The sequence below is a fragment of the Pseudopodoces humilis genome, chromosome 1 (genome assembly GCF_049639895.1).
Source record: "Pseudopodoces humilis isolate 2021_Gansu_Grassland_sample_001 chromosome 1, ASM4963989v1, whole genome shotgun sequence".
NCBI lineage: Eukaryota > Metazoa > Chordata > Aves > Passeriformes > Paridae > Pseudopodoces > Pseudopodoces humilis.
The window spans coordinates 120942930-120964768 of record NC_142200.1 but is presented as its reverse complement, the minus strand read 5'-3'; the positions used below and the strand labels follow the sequence as shown (position 1 = coordinate 120964768).

At 42.7% G+C, this 21839-nt stretch overlaps 1 protein-coding gene and 1 long non-coding RNA gene across 5 annotated transcripts in view; one reads left to right on the top strand and one right to left on the bottom strand.

The window, feature by feature from the left end:
- Window positions 1-2875: 2875 nt before the first annotated feature.
- On the bottom strand, window positions 2876-21552 carry LOC148185214 (uncharacterized). 3 transcript variants are annotated; one of them, XR_015772396.1, is made up of 5 exons: window positions 21379-21552; window positions 15467-15939; window positions 10182-10275; window positions 8666-8870; window positions 2876-5267 (listed from the first exon to the last, which is right to left on the bottom strand). It is a non-coding gene; the product is annotated as an uncharacterized LOC148185214 (long non-coding RNA). The 3 variants fall into 3 exon arrangements; XR_015772395.1 differs by lacking the exon at window positions 21379-21552 and adding an exon at window positions 20327-20435; XR_015772397.1 differs by lacking the exon at window positions 21379-21552 and adding an exon at window positions 16297-16358.
- Window positions 20221-21839, top strand: part of SP4 (Sp4 transcription factor) — a 28731-nt gene continuing 27112 nt past the window's right edge. Inside the window, exon 1 of one of the 2 annotated variants that reach the window (XM_088054351.1) lies at window positions 20221-20248. Coding sequence is in view for 1 of the 2 variants with exons in the window: in XM_005518869.3 (XP_005518926.1) it covers window positions 21238-21244 (7 nt within the window). In the remaining variant the exon portion in view is untranslated. Of the gene's footprint in view, window positions 20249-21061; window positions 21245-21839 lie in introns of those variants that run through there. The other variant, XM_005518869.3, reaches the window with a different exon arrangement.

Here is a 21839-nt window from a genome sequence, read left to right as displayed (position 1 = left end):
AACTGCATGACCACTTCAGGGCTGACTGAAACTTAGAGTGCATCACTAACAGCGTTGTTCAGGGCCTCCTAAACACTGACAGGGATAGCTGATCCACCATGGTCTACCACCTCCCTAAGAGGCAACAGAATAGAATAGCATAGGATAGGAGAAGAATAGAATAGGGTAGGAACAGAATGGAATGGAATGGAATGGAATAATAGATTTGTGTTGGAACGGACTTAAAGGGTCATCTAATTCCAACCACCCATAGGCAAAGACATCTTTCAGCAGACCAGATAACTCACAGCTCCATCCAACCTGGCCTTAAACACATCCAAAGACGGGGCCTCCTTAACAATTCTGGCAGCTTGTTCCTGTGTCTCATCACCCTTACAGAAAAGAATTTTTTTCTCATCTCTAATCTAAACCTACTTTTTTCAGTTTGAATCCATTCCCCCTTGTCCTGTCACTAAGTGTTTTTGTAAATAACCCCTCTCCATCTCTCTTGTCTGTTCCTCTCAGGTACTAGGAGACTGTAATTATGTCACTGTGAAACCTCTTTTCCAGGCTGAATGAAGCAGAACTTTGGCTCTGCTTGTTCTCGTGGCTTCACTGATGTATACCTGACATTTACCACTGCCTGAAGTCATGAACACCTTATCATTCTGGGCAGTGATGACAGACTAGTTTGTGAGGAGATGAAGAAGCTGCAGTTTCTGGCATATGGCTTGGAAGGAACAAACCATGTCATTCTATGTGGATTGGAAACTAAAAACACTGAAAAATATCTCTGCTTTCTTGCAATTTCAATTTCCCAGTTGCTCTGAACATCAGGTTGATTTTATCCAGGCACTAGGGATACAACCTGGTAGGTGCTCACTGTGCTTTGAACACTATCCTCAGTAGGTAGTGAGACTGCTGGGAGAAGACTTCCTTAATCTTCAAAACTTCATTGGGCTGCTGTGAAGAGCTGATGCTGTTAGTGTGTACATTAACAGAATCTCACAGAGCTAAAGATCACTTCTGTGAGGAAATGTGGGGCACCCTCGTTAAAAAAAATGGAAAAGGAAAAGGAAAAGGAAAAGGAAAAGGAAAAGGAAAAGGAAAAGGAAAAGGAAAAGGAAAAGGAAAAGGAAAAGGAAAAGGAAAAGGAAAAGGAAAAGGAAAAGGAAAAGGAAAAGGAAAAGGAAAAGGGAAAGGGAAAGGGAAAGGTGTGGAAAGGAGCAGAAAGGTGCGGAAAGGCGCGGCGCGGCGCGGCGCGGCAGGGCAGGGCAGGGCAGGGCAAGGCAAGGCAAGGCAAGGCAAGGCAAGGCAAGGCAAGGCAAGGCAAGGCAAGGCAAGGCAAGGCAAGGCAAGGCAAGGCAAGGCAAGGCAAGGCAAGGCAAGGCAAGGCAAGGCAAGGCAAGGCAAGGCAAGGCAAGGCAAGGCAAGGCAAGGCAAGGCAAGGCAAGGCAAGGCAAGGCAAGGCAAGGCAAGGCAAGGCAAGGCAAGGCAAGGCAAGGCAAGGCAAGGCAAGGCAAGGCAAGGCAAGGCAAGGCAAGGCAAGGAAAGGAAAGGAAAGGAAAGGCAAGGCAAGGAAAGGCAAGGCAAGGCAAGGCAAGGCAAGGCAAGGCAAGGCAAGGCAAGGCAAGGCAAGGAAAGGAAAGGAAAGGAAAGGAAAGGAAAGGAAAGGAAAGGAAAGGAAAGGAAAGGAAAGGAAAGGAAAGGCAAGGCAAGGAAAGGCAAGGAAAGGAAAGGAAAGGAGGCATCACCTGTTGTAAAAAATTCTTCATTTGAGTATCCCCAGCTAAATCATTTCAGAATAAAGCTGATCTAACAATTTCTGAAACTTCTTATTGGCTAATTCAGTACCATATTAAATGGCATATCAAGACAATGTCTTCGTGATTGTTTAATCATGGTCGTTATTCCACTGCGAGTCACTCAGAGGCGACAGTCCCTCTAGGGGTTTCCCTATCTGTCTTCACAATAATTGACCTAGCAAAAAAACCCCTTTCCTTTTTCGCTAAATGAACTTGAAGTTACATTAAGCAGGGTGAGCTGATGAAACCACTCCTCACCACAGAAAAAGGAAGAACACTGCTTGTGTTTCCTCTCCTGTCTTTCCCCTAGCACCTGCTCCCACCACGTAGGTAGCACTGGGCACCTCTTTGTGACCTGTTCAGCTCAGTAACACAGCACACAAGCACAGGAAAAGAGAACACTATGAGCAGGGAGCTCCTTGAGCAGTGAGCTCAGCTGGCTTGGGAAGGGGGCTGATGAATATTAGAGCAAGTAGAGAAGGAGAAAGGACTCTGTGGGAGGCAACAGTGCTTGCAATGAGGCCCTGTGAGCACAGGAGGAGCAAAACCTCCCCTTCTCAAGGGACAGCGAAATGTTAGAAAAGGGGATTATGGAAATACATCCTGGAAAATTTTACCCGCTGTTTTTGTCTCAAATGTGTCAGTGTTTACTTGTGTGATTCTTATCAGGAATACAGGTCAGAGAAAAGAAGAAAGATGAAATGCAGTGCAAACAGATTGTTATTTGTAAAATCATTGGAACAGTATTAACCTGGGCAATATAAGAATAAAATATATCACTGCATAATTCCAACATGTTTTTCATTTTTTAAAATATATCACTGCTTGCTAACAATTTTTCATGTATTTAATAATTTTGTTGCTTCAAGACTACCCAATAATATCTGTCTTTAGTTCTAGCATTTAAAACTAGTTCCCAGTCATAAAATCAAATTCTGAACATCCTGAAAAGAATAATTTATTATTATAACACATATAAATAACACATTTATACAGACTACAGAAGAAAATATTGTGAACAGAAAATATGGAACTGGTAAAATAACAACATTTGAACACTCATTTTTCTATAAGAAATGTATTGCATAAAATCAGTTTTATTAATAAAATGTCATAATAAAAATTAAAACAGAATTAAAAGTCAAATATTAAATTATGAAAATATATTAAGTTTATTGAGTGAAACTATATTCTGGAAAGTAAGGCTAGTCAGACTTGGTCATGCACAGACATCAAGTCCAGTTCTGTTACCAATAACACTTAAAGCTCCCAGAACAAGGCACGTCATAATAAAGTATATTCTGTCTATGCCACCCATTGAGAATTCACCTTTTTTTCTTCCTTTGGGCTAGTCTCCTATATCAAACACAGGAGATTAGAGGTCCCACCAAGAATTTATTTCATGTCAGGGAAAATTTCTTTGGAAAATGTTCGTTCCTCATTTTATGCACTTCAATTTCAAATTTGCTTTCCTAGCCATAAAAATTGCATGCAGGTCCACTATAAATATCTCAACCAAACTGACTTCATATAAAATTGAGGTACAAAATTTAGACCCATGATTATATTCATAAATTATATTAAACACAGAGAAGTATTTTACCATCAATACACCAAAGCAAGCCCATAACACAAATACAGCACCTTATTTCTTCACACTTAAGACATAACTTTAAAATGGATTATTTTATAATTTTTTTCCATGCTATACGTTCTGAATAGGTGCATTGGCTGTCAGCAGACTGGCTTTCTAAGTAAAGACATGTTGTTCTAGAGCAATGTGAAGTTACTCTATGGAGTACCTCCTTTATTTTTCCAGTGGAATGACTATTCTCTACTGACTTCAATCCCTTAGGGCTTCAGTATAACCCAGTATTCCTTAATTTAAACTTGTTTTTCAAGTCATGGATAATGTTTTTTTCCCAAAACATTACAGCTTCCATTTTCCTTGCCCATAAAAGCCATCATGTGCATCAGCAGCTATTCTATATCCTTTCTGCCCTCCTGTGACCTACATTCAAGACTTCCCTTAGAAGAAAATCTTTCTTTCCACTCAACAAAGTACTCTAAACCCAGCTTAAAAGAACTCTTAACATCGATCTTAGTGAGACAGAAAAGTTCAGTAGTAAGGAAGACTCTCTTGGATTTGGCAGATGTAAGTCCTTGTTCCACAAAAGCTCTTCTTAGCACTCTAGGCAAGCCATCTAGTGGGATCCATGGTCTTAAATAACCTTTTTGAGTACAGATTTTAACATCTCTGTGCTTTGATATCCAAGCTGTAGTGGGAAAAATAAAACTCCCTTTTTTTACCTGAGTGTTGGAAACATAAGAATGTAACAATTTGAGAGCTCTTACACATCCTGGAATAAACATTTAGTGATAATATGCTCTTTATGAGCTTTTCAGGGATCTCACAGATTACAGACTCAAGCAATTTTTCAGAATGCGTGTATACTGGGATATACTCTTTTTTTACAAACAACAGGAAGATCTTCATTAAACTCTGGTGCAAAATGGGAACTGCACAAAAAAAAAAGTGCTACACAAAAATACACTCTTGAGTTATTAATTAAGAAATAGAAGTAATAATTAAATTAAATAGAAAAATGAATACTACTACAATCAGTGCACTTTGTACTATTAAATTATTAAATACCATAAATAGTTCAAGCTTTCCTTAGTGTTCCAATTAAGTTTCAAATGCATATTACTCTATTATCAGTGGTGTACCTGCAGCAAAGGCAGGCTTGAAAAGCATTACCTTCTAGTTTTTGCCATCATTAGTAATTGTAGCAACACTGTTAACCAGAGTTTATAAAACCTTATTGATGAGTATTTTTACTGTCATTGGCTGCAAGACAGACTGTTCATCTTTGAAGGATGGTACCACAGCTCTAGGCTGCTGACTCAACACTCCTCCACAGCTGATGCACACACTGCTCCCTGCCCTTCCCACCCTTCCTTTCTGCCTCAGCACTGACCACTCACTCCTGATGCTTGCACCATGCCAGCTTCACAGCTAATGAAGTCTTTTTGGGAACCACTTTTAGTCAGCAGCGGGTCATGTCAATTCACAGCAAAGCCTGTTATAACTGGAACAAGGAAGGATGGGTGCTTGAGGAGACAAGATCATGTGGACCAGGAAGAAAGAGAGCAAGGGCATGGGGAGGAAGGCTTTCTTGGCCACTGAGATCATTTCCAGTCACTGCTGACTCTTGCCTTTAATGTGTTCCTTCACTAATAGTAAATATAGGCTAAAAAGGTCACTAGGCAGGGCAGGTTCATTCATACTAAAGTGACACTTTCAGTTCTTCTTTTCTGGAGTGCATTTGGTATCTGCTGAAGAGTCACATCTCAGGCACATTCTTCAGATTTTTGGGTCTTCTTCTGATGAAATTAGAAGATCGGACACTTGGGCTAACACCAACAGGTTCTTCCCCAACTACTGCACAGCCACACAGCTATTGGCATAAGTATCTTCTCCTCAGAAGACAAATAGAAAAATTTAATTACTGTATATATATATATATATATATAAAATAAAAAAATAATGTCTGACATCTTTTAGATCTGAAATTTTTTAAGATTATGAAATGTCCAGCCAAAGAGCTTCTGAGCTTCTCCAAATTATAGAGTACTGTGAGACTTGTAGACCCAGTGAAGTGGCAGTGCCTGATCACTCAGTTCAGCTTTTGGCTTAAGAGAAATGGCTAGGAGGAAGGCCAAAGAGGATACTAGAGTGACATGTCTCACATGCCACAGTGTGATGTGACATGTGTGAGTGACATGTCTCACATGCCATAGTAGCTTTCCAGAGAGTGTTACTTTATTGCACCATTTAAAGCAGCATTAGTCTCTCTTTGAAAATATCTGTATCAGCAACATGATAGACAGGGGATCAACTTTCGCAAGTGCTTTCAGAATGGTAACAGTTTCATCCTTCCTGCTTATTTTTAGGCTCATCCACATATTCTATGAAACTTTAATTATATGCTTTAAAATCACTATGAGGCCACCACATGTCCTGATGCTGCTCGTACACCATGTCTCATGCTGAGTCATTTTGAGACATTCCTCATCCTGGCCTTATTTGTTCACTAGGTGTAACTTAAGCTAACTCTGCCCCATGTGTCCTAAGGTCAGACTAATTTCTCCTGTTTGCATTTCCTACTTAGGCTTTCCCTCTTAGTATATCTGTCAACTTGTCCCTGTACAGGTTGAAGCTGAAAACCAGTGTGGATAATTGTGGAATCTGGGCTTGAAACCTAAGCTGAAGTAACACCTATAAGGCATTCATGTGGGTCATACTGCCAGCAAAGGCAGCTCAGGAGTCCAAACAGCATGCCTCTCTTTCCAGCTATGATACAAGCACAGTCTCACAGCACGGCTGAGCCTCTTACAAAGGAGAGGAAGAGGCCTCATGAAAGCAAAGAGAATAGGTGTAGAGGTGTTCTGCTAACCCCACAGCAAAGCAATGTTGTCACAACTCTTGTAGCTGATCTCCACTGCTGCTGAAAGGTGCAGTCTGTGCCTGGCCAGATTCTCACCTTCCCTTTGTGCTGGGGCTGTGCTGCTTCATCACCACAGGCAGCTGAAACAGTTTAGCTGAGAAAATATCTATTGTGTGACTGTTTTTCCAGTTGGGTTAAGTGAGTTTCTCTAAGCTGTTGCACGGCCACACTTGTACAACAGCAAGGAAATCAGTGGTGATGCACACTTAGGCAAGAGGAAGAATCATTCTTTTTGGAAGAGTACCTTCTCAAATTGGCTAAAGGCAGTTGTGAAACCACACAGCTGCATATGAACCCAGCACAAGTAAGTACCTTGCTGTGAATCAGCACATAAAACTAAATGCCAAGCCCAGAAGACTTTAATTAGTTAGTGTAGCACTGCATTTGCTAATGACTAGTGCTGCAATGACCAGTGAGATCAGTATAGAGCACCATGGTTTGAAAGATCGTGGCTTTTCCAAGACAAGCATTGTGAAGAACAAGCAAACTTAGAGAAAGCACAGATGTTAAATGTTTCTGAAGTCTTTCTGTAACTAAAAATGGGAGATTACAAGCCCTGTTAAGAATAATTTTTTAAAATGAAAGTAAAAAATAAAGAATCCACAATATGTCCTCTGATACAGAGTAGCAGAAGGGATCAAACTGGCATAAGCCCCAGCGTGTCAGTTTTCTACTTCTAGAGCTGCTACCTGATTTTCTGTGCCAGCTAGCTCAGCTTTACAAAGAGACCGCAGGAACTGTGCACAAAGTATTTACTGATCACATGAAAGGTGTCAGGTTGACTTTGGTTATCCTGGTTGCTCCCCTTCTCACTCTCTGTTTGAACCAGGAAAAACAGCTACTGTCAGCATAGGGATATGGACCAGGGCATTTACTTAGAATAGAATTTGTTACCAAACTGACAAAGTAGTTTAGCTGGTCATAGCCAAACATTTCACCTGCACCACTGTGTGGTTTCAGCAGCCACTGTCTGGTTTTCTGCCCCTTCCTCTCCCAAATGATTGAATGCATATATTCCTAAAGAGGGAGACTTAAAGGTACCCAAAGAGTTTGTCACTCCGTTCATGCTCTTTAATCATCTCAGCTAAGAATTAGAGCAATCTTATTCTAGAGTTGTGAGGTGCCCTTGTGAAGCTTCAGGACAGATGTCACTTCAGTGAGAATATCTACCATTTCTTAATATGTAAAATATACACATTAAACCAGAAAGCTTCTCTCTCTCTCTTAATTATGTTTTAATTATTATTTTTTTCAGGTGGGTAAAGAGAGAACCAATTTCCATATTACATTTTATGTTGACCTTTAGTCATTTGTTTGGCAAGTTTAATATTTGATTGTAGGAAAAAAACCCAAACAAATGACCAAAAAACCCAAAAGATATCTTTCATTGTCTAGCAACTGAACTTAGCAGTGCTCATACATTTGTCATTGCCAGTATGTATTTCATCAGGAAACCACATGAGATGAATTAGATTTCCTGTTCAGCTTAGAGAGCAGCAGAAGGCATCTAGCCAGTGCAGAGTTGTTATCCACTGTTACAAGAGACATAACTGACTTTAAAACTCTTTAGTAGTTCTTCATCTGAAGACTAACATGAATAGGCTGCATGATGTCAGATTGGTTCTGTTCACTTCTGTGAGCTGCTTACTTCAACATACAATATATTCGCCACCTAGGAAAGCTGTCTTTCATGCCAGGCAACTGTGTCTGTGATCTAAAATATAAATTTAAATATACAGCTATAAATTAAGGTGTTCTTCTAAGGCAGATGGAGAGCTGTTCATGGCCACATTCTTCTGCTAAGAAGAAAAACTTGAATTCTGCAATTTCTTTGCAACAGCTTCTTTGAGCACCATGTAATTCCAAGGAGTATCCAAAAGCAACTTCCCTTTTTCTCCTCACATAATAACTGAAACTTGATTTAAAGAGAATTTTGTTATGATTTAGAATGTGATTTTTAAGTCTTTGGAAGTGAGTCTTGGCAATCTACATGAAGCTCTTAACAAAAAAGAAATCACATATATTTCCATCATAATTTAACTCAAAAACAAGGTAAAAAGGAAACCACTAAAGAAACCATAAAGGTATGACCAATGTAAAATGGCACATTTACATCACTGTTTTTCTGATATTTTTACCTTCTAAGAGAAGAAGGAACAGATCCCAGTAATCACCTCCCACAACCCACAGCATCAAATACCTGTATTTACAAGGCCAATAGCAAATGGGTGCTTTCCTCCAGAGAGGTTTAAATTTCACTAACAAAAATCAGTTACAATTGAAAGGTTAAAACTATTTGGTGGATGAGGGGTGGTTTGGGTCTTTTGTTAGGATTATTATTATTATTATTACTATCATCATCATCATTACCTGGAGTGCCATCTGTTGCAGAAGAAGTTTTCAGTTGTGTGATAAAGCTCACCTGCACACCCACAAAGATGCTCAGAGAGACAGTGGAAGGATTGGGAACCCAAATTACACCCTGTCGAGCTACCTTGAGACCCATCACGGAAGCCATCAGATCACTGAAGACCCATTTCCACAAGTCCAGAGGAGTACAATGGCAGGCAGGAGCCTAGAATCATACAATCAATGAATCATTTACATTGGAAAAGACCTGTAAAATCATTGAGTCCAACTGTTAATCCAGTACTGACAAGTCCACCACTAAACCATATCCCTCAGTGTCACATCTCCACATCTTTTAAATACCTCCAGAGATGGTAATCCACCACTTCTTTGAGCAGCCTGTTTAAAGGCTTAGCAACCCTTTTAGCAAAGAAATTTTTCTCCATATTCAATCTAAACCTTCCCTGTGCAACTTGAGGCCTTTTAATCATGTCCTATCCCAGGATAGCTGGGAAAAGAGGCTGAACTCCACCTGGCTACAGCCTCCCTTCAGGCAGTTGTAGAGAGCAATAAGGTTCCTCCTAAGCCTCCTTTTCTCCAGGATAAACAACCTCAGCACCCTCATAGGACATGTACTCCAGACCCTTCCCCAGCACCACTGCCCTTCACTGGACACTCTCCCACACCTCGATGTCTTTCTTGTAGTGAGGGGCCCAAAACTGAACACAGGGTTCAAGGTGTGCCCTCACCAGTGCTCAGTACAAGGGGACAATCCCTGCCCTGCTCCTGCTGACCACAGCACAACCTGAACCAAAGACTACCAAGAAACAAACAGTTTATTCAGGCCCCTCCCTGGACTGTCCCAGCAGGGACCCAGAGTCCAGGTGGAAAAGCCATCATGACAAGGTGCTGCAAGCAAGCAGCTCTCTAGATCCCTTTTCAGACCAAGTAAAGGTGCTGCCTAGGGGTGGGATACATCATTCAGTGCAGGAGAAAAGCGTTTTCAGATTGTAGGATGACTACATAATGCTTAGGGGAGGATCCAGAGGCTGGAAAAGGGAGATGTTTAGGTGATTAGGGAGAGGAGCAAGAGTGGGAAAATTAAGGGGTAAGGGGATAAAAACAGCCAGTTTATGTAAATACAGTATATTTCAATATTTCTGTATCTCACTACCTCTACTCTTTTTTTGTTCACATTTTAATTCTTTTCACCACTCACTTATTTCAAAGAAGCAGTTTGGCAACCAGGAATTTATTATAAATGTAGTTTGGATACAGAAAATTAGTAAGTATCTAACTAGCTTCTTCTAATAAGTATCAGCAATATTTAGAAGGAAAAGTATCTTAAAGCTCCAAAGAATACTAATAAACTAGTTATACAACTTCCCTTCTGAAAAGTTATTTAACTTTATTTTCTGTCTTGCAAACTTTGTCTTTAAAATGTTTACTTAATTTTCCTCTCTTGAAGCAAGTGTCAAAAACTGATATTGAGAACAGAGACACAATTTTTATGTTCACACAGTGTCTAAATATTTACCTCAGATATTTTCTGTGAAGTGGTCCTAGAATTAAAACATTTCTAACACTGCATTGCCATCACTGTCTTCAAGAATTCTTGAACAATAGGTAGTCTGAATAGAGGAGAATAAAATATCATCTTCAGAAAGGAAAAATCAGCAGTCGACATTATTTCAACATCAAGAATAATAATAAATTATTCAACTGACACTTTTAAAGCACCTGGAGGGTCAGCGAAAAAGAAACAGGCAAAAAAGATTTGTTGCAAAAAAAAAAGTCTGAGAAACTGCTGTGTTTTCTTTGTGTAACAGATTATCTGTCTCATAGTGAAAGAAGCAGTAGAAGAGATGTGTATTGACTTACAGGAATCTTTGGGCACTGTCTTACTTGACATTCTCATTAAGAGGTTACAGAAACATTTTGTTCTGGGCTAACCTGCTGCACACAATAGGTGCATAATTACTTGCAGAAAATACTCCTAGACTTATTTATATTTTGTTTTCAGTTAAAAGGATATATAATATAGAATTCTGATGAGGTCTGGCCAAAATCTGACCCAATACAAAATTTTCACTTATTACTTAGTTGATGGAATGGAGAGCACACTCAAAAAAAAATGCCAAAGAAAAGGGGTGCAAGGGACCTGAAGGATTAGAATTCAAAATGACTTTGATAAATGGGAGAAGTGGTCTGTAATCAATAAGACGAAACTCAATAAATACAAGAACCAAGTACTATATTGAGGCTAGAAAAAAATCAAATGCATAAATACAAAATTGAGAATACTAACAGCACTGTAGAAAGAGACTTGGCTGTAACAATAAACCACATATTGAATAGAATCAATGATACCATGCTGATGAAACAACAGAAAAACTCATCTTGGGACATTCTAATAGATATGTCATATGTAAGGCAGGATTAGTAATTGTTTTTCTTAACTCACCTTTCAGAAGCCTCAGTTTGGGGTAGTGTAATACAACAGCACATAAAGAAGAGTACTTTTAAAAATTGTTTAAAATATGGAAAATGATTGAAAAAGGGAGAGGTAATATTTGCTCTAAAATTAAAGGCTGATGACAGGTGTGGAGGTGATTTCTCAACCTTCCAATATGTAGAAAATCCTGAAAAGCAGGGACCCCACTTAATGATTGTTCTTCATGACACTGAAGGCATGATAGAACCTTGCTGGCTTTAATTGCAGCTGGAAAGGTTTAGGATAAAATAGGAAAACCTTCTGACTCTAAGGATAGCTACAGACAGAAATAGGTTACCAAAAGCTGAGGTCTAATTTCCGTCATTCAACTTTCAAAGAAGAGGTTAGAAAAATACTCATCAGAGTTCCTCCATTCCTTTGAGGAAGAGGAAAACAGTGGATCCTGATGGATTTTCATTCTTGCTATTTTTGTTACAGTCTCAAAGAAACAGAAAGATGCAACTTAAATTAGCTATATTTTTTAATTACTAAATATTTTCATGAAAGTTTCTGAGGGACTTGCCTTTTAGAAATTCATGCCCTAGTGGTCTGCTCATTTTAAACAGTAACGTCTGCACAGGTTAGATCTCTTGCTGACTTTGATCCATTCTCTCAAGACAGCTTAATGTATTTCTTGATGCCTGCAGGTCTTTGATTCCAAATATTTATCTTCTCTTGGATTTACTTCTGACCACTTGAATTTTACATTTCCTCACAGAACCTCTCTGACACATTCATCAGCTACAGAATTCAGATGACACTGTTCTTGATGCATCCCTGGCATCATGGGGGCTGCTTTTAACTCTTTATAGGCTGATTTATTACTCAAATAAACTATCTAATGCAGTATGTCCATTTAATCATTATACTATAGTGTAGTTAAATATTTACCAGATTGATTTTAAGCATGTTATTTTTTTAAAATACTTTGCCTTTTATTTCATGGTTTTATACCTGTGGATACCCATTCTACAGTTAAGATCACTACACTAATCTTCACTATCTTGCAGCTACTGTGACAGAGAGAGTCAGCTGTAATTACTTCTTAAATCAGATCTCATTTGTTACTTAGGACTAAATCTCTTGTGCACCAGCAAAACCACCTACTGCTTACAGTAGTCCTTTGTGGTAACAAGAATTTGCTGCTCTTAGTTATGTCCTTCACTGGCATTTGAGCCATTAATCCTGGGTACTTGAAATTATCTATTACTACAAGTTTACTTCTATCTGGAAATAAACTGCCCTTGTTAATGCACTTCTTTTGCAAGGATTATTCTTCCAGAATAAAATATACTGAAACTTGGAGCTAGGTAAAATTTAAGTCTATGGCTCATGTTCTTGGCTCCCTCTCCTCAGAAGTTTTATGAAAGTGTAACTGTATCCTATTGAAGAGTCAAGATTAGAAAATATATTTGAGACTATGAAATGTGCTTGTTCATCTGTTTTCTTTTCTATTAGAGTTCAATAGTTACAACAGTTCAATAGGAGGAAAAAATTTACCTCCCATTCACGCCTCCATCTGCTGTATCTGTAGACTTGAATTTTCAGGTACATTCATTTATTTTCTCAAACAAAAACCAACATTGTAATTCACATGTCCCTCATGCAGCTTTTGTCTAAATTTATTAATACAAGACCTGTGCAGAACTGTGTCACTGGTACCACATACAAAATTTGGACTACAAATTGCAAATAACACAGAGAATAGGGTATCCTGTTTATGACTGTATCTATATTACAGGTATGTTAACTAGTATCCTCTAGCTCAACTTCATCCCATTTTCCCATCCTCTGGTGCTTTGTAAACTGGCAGCGCGGTTTCACTGCAAGAAATAGGTGAGAGAGGTTATGAATCCACAAGTTGAATTCATCATCCTGACTGGGTCCCTTCTAACTCAGCATATGCTGTGATTGTGTCTTTGAACTGTTTAAGTTGAACAACTTTAAAAAAACCCATAAAATGCCCTGGACCTATCACCACCCCTGCCATCACAGTGTCTCCATTTTTGGAAGATAATATGAGCAAAAAGCACATATGTGGGCAGGGCAGCAGTGCTTTCGGTGGCAGCACAGATGCAGGCAGACTTCCTGAGCCAGAAGCATTTCCTGCACACAATGGGCCACATAAAATGAGACTGCAAAGTTGGTTACATCAGACATGACTTTCTGTGTAGTCATATATTGCCAATGATGACAAAGACAGGATCCTTTTGAGCATCACATCTGGCTCTGTGAGAAGAGTTCTGCAAAGGCAGGTGGGGCAGCTCAGCAGCAAAAAGATTTCAAGAATGGGAAGTACAATATTAACTATAATAAGTTCAGCCCTTTTTTTGGTGAGAATAGTAATGTATAAGCATGTTGTTGAGCAAGTGGAGAAAATAACTAGTCATGCAGAGACCCAAAGCACAGTTCTCCTATCTCAGTGCCCTGGCAGCATTTTGGGACTGGAAAATCAACAGCAAGCAAAGCTATTTAGGAAATTAAAACATTAATTTCCTAATTAATGAATAACCTAATTAAACCATTTTGATAGGAAGTGGTAGTAGACTTGGATACATCCTCATCTGCATCAGGGTCACTGATGGGGAAAAAATTCTCTCTGCTATCCTGGCTGCTGCTGAGATAGAGTTTTGGGTTGTTTTTTTCCTAGTAGCTGGTACAGTACTATAGGGTTTGCATTTAGTATGAGAATAATGTTGATAACACACTGATGTTTTAGGTGCTGCTGAGAAATAATTACTCTGAATCAAGGACTTTCCAGTTTCCCAAGTTTTTCTAGTGAACAGGTAAACAAGAAGCCAGAAAGGAGCACAGCCAGGGCAGCTGCCCAACTAGACAAAGGCATATTCCATACCATAGAATACTATGCCCAGTACATAAACTGGGTGGAGTTGACAGGAGGAGATAATTACTGCTCAGGGCTGGACTGAATGTTAGTCAACAGGTGGTGAGCAATTGTACTGTGCATCATTTGTCTTTCTTGGGTTTTATTTTTATTTCTCTCTCTCTTTGTTGCCAACCTTTTCATTATTACTATTATTAATAATATTATTACTATTATATTTTATTTTGTTTGATGTTTAGTGTTTTATGTTTTATTTTAATTATTAAACTGTTCTTAAGTAAACCCGTAAGTTTCTCCTCTTCATCCCGCTGGGCCAGGGGGCAGTGAGCAAGTAGCTGTGTGTTACTTAGTTGCTGGCTGGGGTTAAACCATGGCAGCCACGAGTCTCCATGCTCTAGATCAAAACGAAGGAGTCACTGTGTTGCAAGCTTTTGTAACTAACCATGGAAGACAATGCTAGGGTGAGGTGATACATGGAGGTGCATGGCATCTGCATGCTCCACAGCTCTCTCCTGGCCATGCTGACACAAGATTATGATCCCTCAACCTCCCAGCACACTGAGATCAACAGACTGACCCATCAGAGCCACTGGACACTGTGCCTGCACCCTGGAAGTGAAGCTCATGAGCTCATCTTCATTAAGACCTGTTCAGTTACTGATTTAATTACTTTAGGGTGATCACTGGCTGGGTGTACTTGTCCATCTCAAAGAAAAATCCTTGATTTTCTGCCAGACTTCATTCTACTCATAGCTTTCCTATATATATATATTACATATTTAAGAGTATCTATCTCCTAATCAGAAGGAACTACATCTCAAGGTTTTTCCTTCCCTATTTAATCTAGCACTAATGATGGTAGGGTATGTCACATACTTAGCCAGCAGGGGCTCTCTAGCTTGGGGGAAAGGAGAAGGCAAGATGTCTGCAGATACTCACACCTGGCAGAATCTTGGGACAGGAGGACAGGAGCCAACAATACTTCACAGCATAGACATCTAGAACCAAGTAATTCCCCAGGTTCAAACATACTTCAGGCAAGACCTGATTTTAGTTTTCAAACTTGTGATAGACTGGGCATAGAAAAGTGTAGAGAAGAGAAATATCATCCCCTTAAGATATGCAGATCTTCTCTATGCTAGATGACATGATTCTGGGTGTTGGAAAAACACTTTTTTGACCTAGTAGGGGAAGCTCATCAGTGAATGTCCTGAAGTCAATTTCCACTGTGTCCTTGGATATGCTGACGTCCTGGATTGCAGCTATCACCTGTTACTGTGACAAAAAAGAAAGTCTGATGTCTTGAGTAATGTCAGGTAGATTTCACTTTCCTCTCCTAAGATAAAACCTCACTTTCACAACATCTAATACAATGTCATCCAATAGTAGTCAGAGCTGACATGGTAGCAGGGTGCATGGGCCCTGTCTAGAGCCACATAAATCCTGCTCAGAATAAGTGTTTGATTCAGTGCTTGAGACATACCTGCTTTCTCATAGTAACTGCAACACAGTAATGACATGAGAAAATCCTAGGAGAACACTAGGTAAGTGAGAAGCAGGTCCAATGGAATGCAGCACAAGGAAGGGAAGCTTTGTCTTTCAGGCCTGGAGAACTTAGGACCATGGCAATCATAACTGAAACATTCATTTTTACCACTGGTCTTCCTGAAGGCAGGATTCTGAATCCAGTCCTGTGCTGTCTGAGGTTCCCCAGGTTGATGAATTTTCAAAGAGAGGATACTGATGAAGAAATCACTGCTTGAGCTCCCACAGTGTTGTCAATAGATATTTTTCACAGAATCCAAGTAGGTCAAATACCTCTTGCTTGGTTCACTTGGGATCACATGGAACAATGCTGAAGGAGCTTGCTTGCCAAGTACAAGATTTCCACTGTGGCTCTGGTCCAGGCTCTGTCTGATCAGTAACACTAGGCCATCACCAAACTCTTCAAAGCTGCTGTTGATGGAATTGAGACAGTTGTTTACAAAAAAAACACCAGATGTATGAGAATAAATATGCACCCAAACCTGTATATATTTCTTGGGAAAAATTCAAGCTCCATGGCAAAGCAGCACCAAGAGCACAAGGAAGCATGAAAGAATTGGCAAAAAAGCTTCATTCAGAAATGCGGTTACTGATACTTTATCTTACACAATCCTGGCAGACAAAAATTACTCCTTCATATGTTTATATAAATATTCCCACCACCACCCCCAGCTTCAGTCAAACAGTGTGGTCTTATAAAAGTTCAGCACTTTGTGTCTAAGGGCTGCATTTTTAATCTAATACCAGCTATCTTACAACTGGACTTACAGTTTTGTGAAGCTACCATGTCATTACTGCCTCTGCTGTTTGCAGCTGCTGGCCTCTCATCTCTCTCTGTCCAAACACAACCTATGTAAGTGCTGGCAGAGAGTAGAGAAGGGAACCAATGAAACTGGAGCACGCAGACAGCTGTCTTTCCCTCCCCCTTCACTCCCCCTCTTTTTTTCTCCTTTTGTAAAGATATTTGGATGTTGTTCTGTTCAGCATTACAAGCCCCACTGTGCTCTGGAGGGTCATGCCTAAGTAGGTTCAAAAATATCAGTCAGTGTGTTAGGTGAAAAAGCAAGGAGTGCTAAAGACAGCTTAAAGAGCAAGCCAGAAGTGATACAGCAGAAGAGTTTAGGAGCTTAAAAAGGGGGGAAAAAAGGAAAAAAAAAAGATAAGAATGCAACATACAGGTGGGGATTTTGGGTGAGAGAATATTTTTGAGGTGGAGAAATGGGTGGCTATTAGAACAAGGAAAGAAAGTAGCAAAAAAATAATGGGAAAAGCAAGACCTGGAGAATTAAATTCACACAGGAAAAAGTTGGAGAAAATAAAGTAAATGAAAATATTAGGAAAAGAGAAACAAAACAGAAGAACTGACAAGAGAGAGAAAACTGCACATATGGATAGAGAGAAAGGATAATTAAAGCATCAAAAACAAGAAGCCAAGCTCTTTGTAGTTAAAATATATACACACTGTGAGAGACACAAAGTAATAGAGACAGCATTAAGCGGATTTTCTTAGTTTGGGCTGTTGTGGAAACCAACCACCCTCATGTGATACTATGCCTGAGCTACTTCTTGCCAGGAACCTCATATTTCAGTGGGTCTCTGCTCACCCACACATTTCCATGCTGTGCTCTTTTCCTGGGTGACAACACACTTCTAAAGTTCTGAGCCTGAAAGAAAGTGGTGATGAAAGCCTTTTGCTTATTTTTTTCCCATTTCTGATATTTTACTTTCATAAATCCCCATTAGCAGTTGGGACTCCTGTGCCTGTGACACACATCCCATGTGTGACACACATCCTCAGACTTGATCTTTCTTTCATACCACTTGTCAGGTGACTACTGCTGACTTCAATCAAAGCCCACAGAGAACAACCAATGTCAAGGTGCAAAGGGAAGGTACTGGTTCATGTGGGAACAATGCTGAAAGGGGTAGACTTAGCTTAAGCTGGCAGAAAGAATTTGAGCAAGAGTGACATTTGGAATTTGGGAAAGAGTAGGTGGTATAGGAATAACTATGGATGGTAAAAATAAAAAATGAAAATCATGGTGCCCCTACTGAAACCACCTACACCACCACCATCTTTTATCTGTCACTTCAATCACTTGCTGAGTTGACACAGATTTTACTCTTTGCACCCTAGAGCAAATTTTTCAAAAGTACTGTACCTACAGCCTCAGATGGAAAGCCAGTAAAAGTTTAAAAGCTTCCACAGGACTTAAAACCTCAGTCTCTCACTAAAAAAAAAAACAAACAAACAAAAAACCAACCAAACAAAAAAAAAAAAACAACAGAAAAACAGGAGGGTGACATGGTAGCATATTTGCCTGTTCCTCATACATCCTCTCCTTCAGGAGGTGCCCCATACTCTGCTTCCCAGAGCTGAATGCATGGGAAAGCTGAGATGCTCTGAACAGCCTGACTGTACACTCCCACACACTGCCCAGGGGCTGGAGGTCTCATGGAGCTCAGCCCTGGTCCTGTGGTGGAGGTGGCCCAGCCTCCTGCTCATCTGATGACCACTGGATCACCAGCAGGTCCTGTCACTACCTCAGACCTGCTTGGATGTGAGGGATGGTGCCTTGACCAGGAGGGCATTGCCCTGCCTTGGCAGGACACCCTCTAAGGGGGAAGCCCTACTCTTGCTGCTCCCTGGCACTGACTAGGAGGAACTGGGACTTGGCTGAACTGTAAGCTGTGAGCTACTATCACTTGTTTGTCTGAACACAAATAATTCAACATTTGTTAGGGCCATGATCCCTTCCCAACTGTTGCTCCTGTGCAACAAAAGAAAAAAATTGCTATGTAGATAGGGCAGGAATTCAAGAAGTTTTTGGGAATTTATAGATGAAAGAAAAAAGCTTTAGTTACGTTCTCTAAAAGCACAATAGTGGTATGTCCTTAGAATTCCAGTTCACAACTGAGCTGGACAGTTAGGGGAGCAAGAAGTGAAAATACATTTACACTGTTGAAAACACAGAAGAAACAATCTTAATTATGTTATGTGTGCTACCATTTCTTTGTACCTTTCTTTGGTATGTTGTTAGGAAATGGGTCAATTTCAGGAATGTAGTTTTTAATTTTCACTAATACAGTGGGTAAACTGATAGCCTTTCAAAAATACGGAGCAATGCTCTGGGGATAAAACTACACCACAGTGACTGACACACAAGAAAATTGTCTCTTTAGAAAACATAAACCTTTAGAACTGAGAATTGTGATGGAGTTCAGAAAATTACTCTGTCTAGCCCTGCACTGAGGTGGAATCAAATACTCCCAGACCAGCCTGGCACATGCACACCCTAACTTTACAAAAACTTCCTGTTAAGGAAGTTCCTTTGGCCCAAAAGTTGGTCTGTTCTGGTGTTTCACCACTACAATACCACATAACAGAGAAGAGATTCAGAGCATGTCTGTGTTATGTTCATAGTAGGGACAAACATCATTCATTCACTGCTATGACAATGTAACACTCCAGTTGGATTTGATGATCCTTGTGGGTCTCTCCAATCCAGACTATTCTGTGTGATGTAATTTTCTACTTGTGACCTGTGTCTGCCTGTACAATGTCTGGAAACAGCCTGTGCCATGCTCATGTCTATTGCTTTCTTACTCTACAACGGTATTTCTACATTTCCTCTCTTCCAGAGGGTTTGCTGGAGGCCTGGAGTAGAGAGTGGGTGGAGGATGGCCTCCTCCCTTTGAAGGATGAACAGCTGGTAAAGAACTGTTTTGGCACTTTCATCTTTGACTTATCATAGAATCATGGAATGGCCTGCATAGGGACGAGACTTAAGATCATCTAGTTCCAACCCTTCTGCCATGTAAGACTCATTCCACAGGTCGCACAAAACTCCATCGAGCCTAGCCTGAGTACTTCCAGGGATGGAGCATCCACAACTCCTCTGGGCAACCTGTTCCAGTGCCTCACACCCTCCACAGTAAAGAATTTATGCCTACTATCTAATCTAAACCTACTCTCAGACTGAAGCCATTCCCCTATTGTCCTATCACTACAAATAGTTCTTGAGAATAGCTCTCTCCATCTTTCTTGTAGCCTCCCTTTAGGTAGCAGGAGGCTTCAAAAAGGCCTTAAGCCTCCTCTTTTCCAGGCTGGAAAAACCCAGATCTCTCAGCTTTCATTGTAGGAGAGGTGCTCCATGCCATTAATCACCAAGGAGGCTGGTGATACTGCACTTGACAAACTTGAGCATGTAGTATTGAAAATTTAAACCGACGAAATTTGCACACATGCACCAATTTTTTTCCAAATCTGAGCAAAGTTAACAGGCTTTACCACGGAGGTGGTTATTGTAGATTTACCATATTTGTACCCCATAGCTGCCACGACCAGCTCCGGCTTGCCCAGCTATTGCTCCAAAGCAGTCAGGCTGAGGGGGGGCCGAAACCGCAGGGAACAGCGACACAAGCACCGGGAGGAAACAACAGCACCACGGTAATTCATCTACTTTGAATCCAACAACAACCAGTCTAGTCCAGCACAGCGTGCCGGGGACTGACTCCCGCTTTGTGAACCTGCAGCGAGGCTGAGCACTGACGGCTCCGGGCTGACCCGCCCCGAAGGCACCTGCCGGGCACCGCCGCCACGCATGCGCGCCCTCGTCACCGCCAGCCCAGAACTACATAACCCGGCGTGCCGCACGCGCCAGCCGCTGCGGCCCAGCCAATGTGGAGCGAGGAAGCAGTTCCCGCCTCCACACAGCAGGTGTGGACGCAATGCCCGAGCCATCCTTCCCCCGCCCGCAGGCAGAGGGCTGGCGCGGGAGCTGTTACAAAGGCGTACCGAGGCGGCAAAGCGAATAGGCCCTGCCTTCCCTATGGAAGCCGCAGGGGTGTCTCCTCCCCGCTCCCTGGACAGCCGGGGAAGCGGGCGCGGGGGCCGCAACTCAGGGGAAGCGGCGGCTCGGGGGCTTCCCGCGCGCTGTCAGTTAGGAGCGCGCGAGGGGGGGGGGCCCCACGGGGTGGGCCGGCGCCCGCGCGCGGCCCCGCCCGCCCCCTCGCCGGATTCGCTGGCGACCGGGGCGCGCGCGCCGTCCATCATCGGCCCGAGCCGCGGCGGGACCTGGGGCTGAGGGCTCGGCCGGGCCCCGCCCCGCCCCGCCCGAGGCTCCGCCCCCCCGCCCGCCCCTCCGCCCAGCGCTGTCAAGCGAGCGGCGCGAGCGCGGAAGCCCGGGCCGCCCGCACGCCCCCGCCCCCGTGGAGCGCGCGCGCCTCGGCGGGCACGCCCCGCCCCGCGCGGCGCGGCGCGGACGGGCAGAGGACCGGGAGAAGGAGGAGGAGGAGGAGGAGGCAGAGGGCCCAGGGCCGCGGCCCGCCCCCGGCCCGCCCCCTGTGCCTGCGGCGTGGGGGGGCGGGCTGAGGCGGAGCGGGGCGACCGAGGGGCCGGCGGCTGGGCTCGGTTTCCTGCACAGTGGGCGTCGTTGGGGCCCCGGCGGGCCCCGCCCCCGCACCGCCCACCCCGGCCCCCAGCTGTCACTCAAGGCGGCGGGCTGAGGCCGGCGGCAGCGGCGGGCGGAGAGAGAGGCAGCTACGCCACAGCCCAGCGGCGGCCATTCGTGGAAAAATAGGCCGTCCCGCTCCTCCCAGCTCCGGCTGCGACCGGCCTTCTCCCCGCTACCCCCACCCCACCCTCCGCCTCCTCCTCCTCCTTCTCCTCCCCCCTAGAGCGGCGCCTCAGCGGGGCATTAATGCGGGATGAGCGGTATGTAACCCCCTCCCTCTCTCCCTCCTGTGCACACCCCTCCCTCCCTCTGCTCCTCCCCCCACCCTTCACCCCCCCTCTATCCCGCCCTCCCGGGTTCCCCCTTTTCTTCCCTCTGTTCTCCCCCTTCTTACCCCTCTCTTCTCTCGCAGCCCCTCCGCCCATCCGTGCTGCTTCCTCTTATGCCCCCTTTCTTCTCTTCCTCTCCTGCCTACCCCTCCGGCTTGCCTCCTCCGTACCTCCCTCCTCCATTCCCCCTTTCTTCGCTAACCCTCCCTCCTGTGCACATCCTTCCCTCCTTCATTCCTCTTTTCCTCCCTCTTTCCCTCCCATGCACAACCCTCCTCCTGCCCCCTAAAGCATCGACGGCCACTGAGTGGCCGCCGATGCTTTAGGGGGCAGGAGGAGGAGGAGGGTTGTGGGTGGTTTTTTCCTGCTGTCTCTGGGAGAGGAAACCAAACCTCCCCTTTCTGGGTGTTAACTCTCCAGCCCCCATGGGTTGGGTTTCAAACCACGTTTCTTAGGACTCGTTCTTTTGTAATAATGATTTGTACTTTTGTTTTTATGAAGAGGCAAAAGCGACAAGCTGGGAACT